We start from the raw sequence: 10,960 nt of genomic DNA, 5'->3' as shown, positions 1-10,960 counted from the left end.
GTGTGTTTTCCCACATCGTTCATAGTTAGGCTCTAGTTTAAAGAGTTTCAGCCCTCTGAGGGGCCCATGCTATGATCTCCCAGGCTTGGCTGCAAGTGGCTGCCAAATTGCTGAAGTGAACTGCTTATGAACAGCTTACAGGCAGAATTTCATTCAAAACAGGTAAGTGAAAATTATGATTAATTATATATTCTCAGAAGTTATGATCAGTTTATGAATGATTCATGAAAGGAAATAAAAAGAAGACTAAATAGACTATGAATATCATTTGCAAGCAATAATTTAGGCAACTTCATCCCCCAAAGTGAAGTCCTTCTAGTCTCATATTTACCTAATGATAGTCTGCAGTGCAAGCGGTGGGTGCTGCGCTGTGAATAATCTGTTCCTACACATCAGCACTTCAAAATACAGTTTTGCTGTGACAAGGGGAAGAGGCATTGTCCAAAGCTTTCCGAATGCAAAGGACAGACTTTCAAACAAATTAACTGTGTGTAAACAGAACTCAGAGGGGTGAAGGTATCACAGTGCTGAGTGGTGAAGCCCAGCTCCTGCTGCAGATGGACACACTGGATGCAATTAGGAGCCAAGATAGAAGAGCAGCTGGGCTTGTGTGCCGTCCTGAAGCCAAGGGTGAAAGACAGAGCGGTCCCTGCCTTGAGCCTGAATCTATCACACTTTTTCCCTGGGGGACCGGAATCTACACTTTGATTATACATTTCCCCTTTTAACTTCTCACCAAAGCTGGCATCCAATGCCAACTGCCTCCAGAAACAGGATGTGAGATACCAGAGATGGTGTTCATGTATTATTTATTATTGTAATTCCTGTCTATAGGAAGGCTCATCTGGATGCAGTCCCTGGATTTCAATGAAGGTTCTGGGTTTTTAGGGTTTTTTTCACTCCATTTTTGAACTGGGTCGATAAGGGAAGCATGTGATTTTGTCCAAGGGTGCTCCGTGAGTTCCTGGGGTCAACTGCAGCACAATGGCAGGACGCTGCTGGCTCTCCACTGCACATTTTCTCTAAGAATGGGTTTTCCTCCCTGTTTTCTCATCAGTGCCAAGTGACTGGGACCAGCACTAAAATTTTACCATTGCAACTGGGAACGACTGCCTCCCAGTGGGTTAGTAGAAGCATGACGGCCAAGATGGTTTATGGATGTATAACCAGGACAAGTTTTGTAGGAAAAGGCAGAGTCCTTCAAGAGAACCAAGTAGCAAAATCAGAAAGTCCAGGTAAAATTTAGGACACACACACACACACCCCAGGCCTGAAGTGGAGGGAGCAAGCATCAAAAGAAGCACAAGGGAGGGACTGTTGTTTGAAGGTAAGCTAAATCACATAATTCAGTTAAAAATGTGAAGTTGGGCTGACAAAGAAATCTAAGTGACCTCACATCCTCACCTTCTACTTGACTTTACATTTGCTGCAGCTATGTAAGACATGCAGGAGTAATTGTGTCCATCAGAAGAAGACAAAACAGACAAGTTCTGCTAGGTGATCTATTGAAAATGTATTATCTCAGGTGGGAACAGAGGGCAAGTAGTAACTGAACTGTTGGTCATCTGAGCAACTGATAAGGCCATCAGCAATTCTCCAGAAAAAACATCCCAAAATCCAATTCCCTTTGCAGCCCTGCTCCAGCCCACTCATGCTGCAGCTCTCACCTTTCTCCTTCTCTCAAAACCCACCCTAACCCCAGAGTGATCTTTCTGTAAGGCCCCCACTCATATTCACTGTGGCCACTCCAAGGGCATCCACCTGTTTCTTCGCAGTATGTATAGTACTAAGGAGATTTCTTACCAGCCACACAGAGCTCTGACATCTCTTTAAGTGTACATGACAAGAGTCAGCCACTGGAAAAAGGAGAAGAAAAGATGTTTTTAGACAGTGATGTTGCACTAAGTCTTCAGACGTGTCTCAGCACCTTCAAGCTGTGACCTAATGACTATGGTCCTTTTGTCCTGCACAGGACAGTAAAGGGGGTTTGGAATTGCCTTTTCGCCTTATTACAATTCAGACCCAGAAACACTTTCCATATGTTGCTTTCCATGATAAATTATTGCAGCAGCTGCAGCAGAAGCAACTGTTAGGAAGGGATAGCACCTGCGTGATTGCAAGTGGAAGGGCTGGCAGGCTCTGGGAATGTGATTATCCTACAGACTACCCTGTAAAACAGATTCAGGGCCTTTGCTTGGAAGCTCTGGTCAGCTCTTGGTGAAAAATAGATTTAATGAACTATGAGCCACTAAACTAACCACAGAGTGTAAACAGGAGGCAGCAAGATGTAAAAGGTTTTTTTTAAAAAATATTTTTAAACACTGTGTTGTCAAATAACAGTACCCAGTCTGATAAAACGCAGCACTCAGGCATATCACTATGGAGCACAGCAAGATTTTCATTTCAGACTAACTGATAAAAAGCTTGATGTATCCCCATCCAGCTAGCTAACCTTCAGGCTGTGCTTTTAGGACAAAGAGCAGCCAGGCAAAATCCTCACCACTGCTGGTGTCACAGGCAAACCCCCTAAGAACATACATCACACATCATCTTTAACTTCACCCTCCTTGTAACATACTCAGTGGTCCCACCTTGGGCCTGGAGAGAAGGAAGGAGCGTTCTTACCTCCATTGCTGTCACCAAAATTTGTGATCTGCCCTCCGCTAAGTTTTGAAATGCATCTAGGGGTAGAACAAGGAACACCTTATTTCATGAGGGAGAAGCAAGAATGCAACACAGCCATACGGTGTGGCAGCTGAGGAGCAGAGCTGCAATCCCTGTGCCGGGATGCTCTGCTGGCTCAGGTGTCCACCTGCACCATCCTGCCCAGACACAGCTCATTTCTGTGCCGGGTACCCCTCTGCCTTGGCCCTCGGATCACAGCCTGGGAAGGCATCCCAATTGCAGGGCCAGAATCTGGTAGAAGTGTAGGGGTAGGGAATGCTCAAGGTGACTGCTTTCATCGCCTCTCATAGTTTGTTTCAGTTGTACCTCCTGCCTGAAGCTAGACAGGAGACTGGTGAACTACTGCAGGACATCTCGCACCAGGACAACTTGCTGTTGGTCTCCTTTTCCATCCTCCCTGGCAGTGAGTGATCACAGCAGGCTGTAAAGAAAGCGATTCTCTTCAAGGCATTAGTATGCCTTGCAAGCTTTCTCCAGGGAATATAAATGCAGATGCTGCTGTTATTCAGCTAGAGTTTGAAATTAACATTGCTGAAAGTTTTCTGACAGAACACTTTGCCATCAGAAAATTTAAATCCATTCAAATATTTATATTCTATGTGAACATTTCTATTGCAGTTTGTCTAGGAGAGATGTTCAAACCCAAGTGTTTGGATAGAGTCAAAACACAGTATTTTGAGTTATTTTTATTTATCTTGAAATTCTTTTCTCCTAGAAATGGGCTGTTATAAACAGTAATAAAAAGTTGAAACAAATTTAAGTCTATCTATCCTTGAATGACATATTGCTTTGAGAGCCTGTTTCCCCCCCCAAACGGAAAAGACATTGTAAGATCATGAATGTTTCGAAACCAGCCCAGCTTTAGCCAGAAGTTCAAGGCTGCTGGGCGTGTAGGAACAGGGCACAAAGGCGCATTGCTCATCGGCAGCCAGAGCCACCTGTATGATCCAGAGCAGAGGGAAAGCAGAGGAAAACACCATGAAGCACATCCAGCCTATACTGCTTTGGAGAAAGGCATGGAACAAGGAAAACCTTGTGCTGTGCCCAGCCCCTTGCCAAGGTTGCATTTGCAGAGCTGGGCCTGAGCCCAGCAGCCTTTTTGGGAACAAATGACATTGTGCAAATCGCCTCCTCTGGGCAGGGGTAAGTGCCCCTTCACTGCTGTGTTAACTGCAGTTAAATACAGTTTGCAAAGAAGCTGCTGCTTTTGGTTTGAGTCTCATCTCTGGCTATCTTGAAAGGATGAGTAATGATTTAATGGTACAGATTTGATCTTCCCAGTTGCATTCACATCACCATAAAGGTGAACTGCCTTTTATTCCCACTTGGCACCCTTATCCTATGCTGTAACAATCTTATTCACAATGATTTGAAAAATTTGAGAAATGCCTTCCACATGAAAAGCTCTGTAAAGTGATAACTGAAAGACTTGAGAGCGTTTTAAGACACTCATTACAGACAGCAATGAAACTTTTAGAGATTCCTTTCCACATGTATGTAAAGGAGTTACCTTTATGCTGGCACTTAAAAACCAAGATCTTTTTTAGGATGGAAAAAAAAAATGCTATGGTACTAATTTCGGCGTAAGGGTTTTCATCTATAGCAAGTAACATGTATAATCACAGAAAATGGGCATTTACAAGTTGTCTGTTTTTTAATAAAAGCATTAAAATCAGGACACACTGACTTTCTGAGCTGCTTCTGCTGTACTCTTTGAAATAGGATTTTAGGCAGTGTCAGCCAGGTAGATCCGCTGACCATTATTTGCCCATAAAACATCAGTGGTAAAAACACATGGGGAAAAAATGAGCACTCATTTCAATGCGCTCTTGAAACCCAGCTCATTCCAATGATGAACTAAATTGCTGTAGCAAGGTTTTAGCACGTGGGTTGCAATTGATGGGTTTGTTTAACTACCAGTATTTCCAGTCAAAATGCTTATTATTAGAGTAGCAAAAATTATGCTTTTGTAAAACAGAATTCCATTTACTTTCAGGCAAAGGCTTGGATGCAACACAGGGTGGGGTTTGTTGATCCACTGGGAGAGATCTCAGACCTTCTCCTTACCAGAAAAACTGAGAGAACTTTACTGAAGCTGGTGGGGAAAGGGAAGGGAGGCGGAAAGGGAAGGGAGGCGGAAAGGGAGCACCTCCCTTGCTGTGGTACAGATCTCTCTGATTTTTAACCCGAAGAGAAAGCCTTCCACGTGACATGTGTTGCCTCATTCCTCTTTGCTGGGCATGAATGCATGTAGTCTGCAGTCTCCCCTCAGTGCTACTGGCCATGTTCCACACCACCCTGGAGGAAGCTCTGCTGCGGACCAGGATGCTCAAGGCTGAGTGGAAGGGCACCAGCACAAGCATACAGCTTGTTTTCAGAAAATGAGTCTTAGTGCATAGGGGCTCTAAGGACAAGCCTGCAGAGGCCAGGCTAAATTCATGCAGCAAGAAAGGATCGGCAGCTGAAGAAGCTCTGGATATACATCACTATCGCTCCTCAGCAGGTACAAACAGAGGGCAGCGTGGTGCCACTGCAGCCCACAGGCACCCTGATGAGCTCTGACGGGAAGCTGGGGCCGACCTTCCTTCTGGCCCCTTTCAGCAAGGGCATCACTGTATTCCCAGCTGCTGCTTTCTCTCAGCACTGAAATGTTCTCTAGCAGCCAGTTGCTTTTGTGGGCAGGAGACAAATCTGGCTTCTGGCAAACAGGCTGCCACAAGGGATGCCTGGACCATGTCTGGACATTGGGCAGCTTTCTTATTTCCAAGCTACACTGTTAGACACGTATTATCATGCCTAGGATCATGTCCCTTGCCTTCTGCCACTGTCCTCAGCCTGGCTTTGCAAGCTCCCCCACCGCCACGTTCCCTGCCCTACCCCAGCCCTGGGTGCTGGCACTCACGGGTCATGGTTTCAAGGCGCAGCATGCAGCACGCGAAGTCAGAAAAGCCAATTCTCCTGGCAGCATCACCATACCGTAAGGCCAACAGGCGCAGGAGCTGCTCGTCAGTGACCAGACCTGCGGAGGGAAGAGGAACAGCAGCACTGTGGGGACACACTGCAGAATGATGGCTCTGATGGCCTTCTGCACCCTGCAGAGAACCTGGGGCCCTTCCTTAGCCCCCCACCCTGTCATGCCAGGTCTCTGCATCCCTGGACGGCAGCTTGCTGTTCCACCGGTTTGCATGTAAGAGTCAGGATAGAGTGATGGAAAATCAATGTCCTTCTAGTCACTTACTCAAACTGTGACTTAGGTCAGCCAGCAGCACAAAATGAGCTAACTAATCGAGTGTTATCTTGCTTTGCATTTTATCTTTTGTTTTCTATAAGAAAGGGTGATTTTCCTTGGCTCATAACTGTTAAAGTCCGAGTGTAGCATTCACAATATCACTGGCGCTTTCTGCTAAACAGGGTGATGCCACATGCTCATGCTATTATGCAGTATAACATGCCTAAGATTCTTAATTTTTACAATTTCTTTTCTATTAGAAGATGGTGAAGGGTACGTTCCTTTTTTTATTAGCTGATTATTCAGTATTGTGTCACAGTCTGTTTAGATGGAAATTGGTATTCAATTGAATGAACAAAAATTGCCTTTTAGAATGAATCTTTTATTAGTTAAATAAAACTACCCTTAATGCGCTCGCTATATAAGAGGAATGATTAAAATATGTTTTGCACTAAAAGCTGATTTGCTAAACAAAAGGGAAATTTTATGCAGAGAGTTGGACTGATAGCTTCAGTTTAATGCATTCTCTGAGTCTTCAGAAAAGTCTCATTTTCTCTCCCCTAGTTTTTAGTGGCTCAGCTGGAAGAAAAGTAACTTTCCTGCTTTTTCAACCAGCTCTAAACTTTTCAGTTTTAAATGAACTCATCATGGAGCCGAATTAGTTGAACGGGCAGAAAAGAAGGAAATGGTTTCTCCACACCTGTGTAGGGGGAGACCCTGCTGATGGAGATGCATTAGTACATCGACAAACTTCGGTTGCATGAGCCTAGTGGAAAAGGTCTCCAGCAGGAAGCAGACATGCAATGCTGAATATTTAAATAATGGAAATACAGTCAGGCTTCAGATACATTTCAAATTAAGATAAGCCTGATTTAATTTTTTTTTCCTAGGAGGAAATGTTAGCAATTAAAAAAAAATCTAATTAATTAAATTTATTCTTTGATTCTGGTTTTAAACCACTGCCAAGAACCACTGTAGTAGTGAGCAATGAATTCTCTCTCATTTTTAACCTTTTGAAGGCAGTGGGGATGCAATCAAGCTCTATCTGGAGAGCAGATTCCAGCGACCACTGCAGTGCTGCTTATGAGATACTATAATCATGTCTTACACCAATAAAACCCTGACAATTTGGCATGGTCATTCTGGGACATACTTGCTCTGAAATCTGTTCACCTGGCAATGCTTCCCAGTTAACCTCATCAACAAGACTGAAGTGTCAGTCCTCTCTGTTCCCAAGATGTTTCAGTTATGTGTTTTTGCTTACTCACAAGGTTACTCCCCACACCTTTTGTATGCTGGATCCCTCACTCTGGTTTTAGTCAAGCTTTAAAATACAGACTTCATGTTTCCATGTTTTTTTTTTAAATTATTTTGATACATTTAATGTTGCCAGTGAGGAGTTTGTAAATACACCAGGCCAATGCTCCTGCATTTCAGGGCAGTACTGCTGTTAACGCAGCTAGCCTGCTTTACTCTGGCAGAAAATTTGACCCATCATTATGCTTTGAAGCATTAGGACAACAGTGAAAATTAAGCACACACTTAAGTGTTTTGCTGGGGAGAGCACTGAACACTTGAGGGAACTGCTGGCTAGGAGCTGTATTTAGATACTTTAGTGCCATTCCCTGTGGTAGCACCCACCTCCCAAACACTTTCTGGGGCTGTCCACTCCTTCCTGCTTAAAAGCCAGGCATCATCCTAATGCAAAGCCAAATTCAAATGCAGATTTCTGGCTCAGAAGGTGGCAAGAACGAGCTTATAATTTTCTTTTTTCCCTCTACACAGAACTGCTTATAGCCTAACATGTATTGAATTGGCCATTTCACAGTGCCTTTCTATCTTTCCAAATAACTGCACTGTTTCTGTTGCCAGGACTTCTCAATGAACAGTTTTCCTTCCAGTTTTACACTTTAGCACCTTTCTTACAGAATGGACCTGGCAGCTTCTCCTTTGACATTTATCTCATTAGTGCTGTGCTCCTCAGGCAGATGCTAAGGCTTTGCCCACCTCTCAGCAATAAAAAAATTATACCTACATTCCCTGAGCTGATGGCTTCCATGGATAGCAATTCTGCACCAGGTTCCTCCTGGGAACAACACCCCTCCAAGCACCAGGTAGCCAAATGGGAGCTTCTGTACCGTACAGTTGTAAGAGGATTGCTGTCTCAGAGCTGTATTTCATGCACAAAGTCTCTGGACAGATGACCCAGCTAAAATACTTCACTCGCATGAAGGCGTGCCATGCACTCACTGCAAGTTTCAGCATCCGCGTAGCCAACAGAGGTCAGTGCAAACTAAATAAATGTCTGTCACTGTGGCTTTCCCTTATAGACTTAATTACTGCCCTGGAGAGAAACTGCAAGAACTGGGGGTAAGTGCAAAGCATCGACTGTTCCTTGCTCCTTTCTTCTGCTGGGTGTTTCACCCATGACCTAGAGTGACCATGGATAAGCTAAGCTGCAGGCTCTGGCCAGTACTGGGCTTCTCTGCATCTCTGCCGGCTCCCCAGCCACAGTGCAAAAGGTTTCTCCCTGAAATGAGCTCTGTCTCAATGCCCTTAACCAATGCAGACCTCTGGGCAGAGCTGCGATCTAATTGGCACCTCTGTGCAATCCAAACCACTTTCTCCCTGAAGCTTTTTTTTCCTTTCCTCTTTCTTTTTTATCCTTTCCTTCACTGCTGCAGGGACAAGGAAGTACTCGGCACCTGTGGACGTACCTGCTGCCTCTATCGCACTTTTCAGTTCATACACATCAAGAAATCCAGAATGATTTCTGTCTGCTCTGCTGAAGATATCCTAAAAAACAGTGTAAAGACAGATTTCAAACCTGTATCAGCATTCCTCAAATTTACTACTACATCCAATTATGCAGCGTGCTTTCCCTCCTTAATAAAAAAAGTAAATAAGAAAGAGATTAGGTGACCATGACAAGGGAGACCCATTTCCAGAAGGCTCAGACAGTATGCTACCATGTAAGAAATCCCACAATTTTGGGTCAGTGGAAGCCTTTTTGTTTGTTCTCCCTGTTTTATGCATGCAGGCAGCAATATGAATACTTACACCCCCACTGACAAAAAGACATTGTTTATAACAGGTGAAATAAGCCAGGAGTCCCCGAGTTCCCAGAATGGTCTTTCCCACCACGCCACTGAAACCCCACAAGCCACACTTGAGGTGCCATCAGTGGGAAGCACACCACTGCTACACGGGGAGCTGGCACCCCATATCCTGGGTAACCTCAGACTACTCCTAGAGGGATGAAACAAAGTAAAGCCCACCCAACCCCGAGGCTTCAGAAAACCTTCCCACCCTGCACCAAGTCTGAGGGAGAAGGACCCAACACAAGCTGCCATGCATGCCCTGATTCTGAATTTAGCTGGGACCCTAAATACCAAGCTACTGTCCTCACTGCTTCCAGACCTAATGCTAATCCTGGAGCAGAGACATTTCTCCCAGATAAACTTTCATTGGAACCTACACATTTCCACTACAAACTGCAGCAATGTGCAAATGAAATTTCTCTGTTCAAGAACTCATTTCGGCTTAGAAAGCTTTTTAAAAACTGCCAGTGGTGGCCCACAAACAGACATTTCCATCAAATTCTGAGCCTAATTGGCCTTCCTAGCTTTCCCCACTTTTTCCTCAATATTCTCTGCATTAGAAAAGCCTCGGTTGCTTATTTGGAGCACTTTATACACACCACTGCTTCCCTGAGCTCTCAACCTTTGCATGAGAGGATGGGAATCTGACCAACTAAGCAAGCAACCTTTGCAACGTTTTCCCCCCAAGTGCTTTGCTATCACAGAGCATCTGCGCCCTGCTGATGAAAAGCCCTAGAGTACAGTATCAGCAGAGAAGAGAGAGCATCCCCTGTGTACCATGTACTTAGTGAGACTTCGCCAGAGGCTCCTGAACTCCTGCAGTGTGAGTTGTCCATTTGAGCTGAACTGCACATTTAGTTAAGAACTGAACAGTTAATGAGAACTAAACATGGCTGTCTTCATTCCTGAGAACGCTGCCTTCACATAAAGAAAGACATGAGATGCAGTCTCTTCTGTCTGTTACTTTGTGTTGAGAAAGCCAAAAGCTTTTCTGCTCTCAGCTATGTTTAAATTCACCTTCTTTGGCACACGGTCCCGCTGCCCATACCTGTGCTCACAAACAACAAAAGGTTTCTATTTTTATGGTCCCTTTAACCACAAGGGAACCTGCAGTGATGGCTTCAGTTGACATTTAGCCACTGATCAGGGAGGCCTCTGTGGATGAACATGACCCCGTGGCTTTAGGCCACGCATGCACGTCGCCTTGCCTCTGTGCCTGAGGCAGCACAGTATTAGCTCTGGCTGGATCCTCCTGGAGGAACAGGCACTGGAGGAGCCAAGAGCGTGAGGAGCCAGTCCTGATGCCTGCTGTCAGAAGGGAGCAGCAGCCGTTGAGCTATGCATATGCCACATGCAAGAAAACACTCCCCCACCATGAGCTGCAGGAGCCCGGGGTGTCAGCAGACGTCCCCCAGAGGTGCTTGAAGAACTAAGTCAGCAGACCTGCTCCCCTTCATACATCATCTAGGAGTCCTGGGCAGACATGCAACAACTCACCTAATGCAGCTAGCATGGTGAAATCTCCCTGAAAGCAAAATTCATCACCAGTGAAACACAAGCAGACAAGTGCCACTGCCATGAAACCCAAGTGAAAAAAGCTGATCCTGTCTTTGCAGAACAGGAAAGGTCACAATGTACATGGGTTGTATGAAGCTCAGAGCATGAAAAACACATTCTGAATTAAAGCAGAGCGGTGGCTTTGTTGATTCTTTGTATGTGTCATTCATTCACAATGTCCACTTAGCCCAAGAGGAGCTTTGGGAAGGCGGAGAAGTCTCTTTCACCAGCTAGACAAAGAAAACTGGAAAGAAAGAGGGACTTCTGGCCATTTTTTGTGCATTCCCTGGCAGTTTGTAAAGGTCTGAAAATGTCTCAAAGTTATTTCAAGGCATAGAAGAACACAGACAGTGAGCAAGCACAGGGAGAATTTGTGTTTTCATCAAGG

The 10,960-nt window shown here is 44.9% G+C and overlaps 1 protein-coding gene across 1 annotated transcript in view; it reads right to left on the bottom strand.

Moving 5' to 3' along the window:
• Window positions 1–1,829: 1,829 nt before the first annotated feature.
• The window catches only part of LOC121096413 (calpain-13-like), a 43,147-nt gene continuing 34,016 nt past the window's right edge, over window positions 1,830–10,960 (bottom strand). The window contains exons 16-20 of the mRNA XM_040612327.1: window positions 9,793–9,861; window positions 8,632–8,710; window positions 5,588–5,743; window positions 2,626–2,681; window positions 1,830–1,856 (exon numbers count right to left, since the gene is read on the bottom strand). Coding sequence (XP_040468261.1) covers window positions 1,830–1,856; window positions 2,626–2,681; window positions 5,588–5,743; window positions 8,632–8,710; window positions 9,793–9,861 — 387 coding nt within the window. The remainder of the gene's footprint in view (window positions 1,857–2,625; window positions 2,682–5,587; window positions 5,744–8,631; window positions 8,711–9,792; window positions 9,862–10,960) is intronic.

This window comes from Falco naumanni, chromosome 12 (assembly GCF_017639655.2).
Source record: "Falco naumanni isolate bFalNau1 chromosome 12, bFalNau1.pat, whole genome shotgun sequence".
Lineage (NCBI taxonomy): Eukaryota > Metazoa > Chordata > Aves > Falconiformes > Falconidae > Falco > Falco naumanni.
Note: the sequence above shows the minus strand (reverse complement) of the source record. Positions and strands in the feature narration are given on the sequence as shown.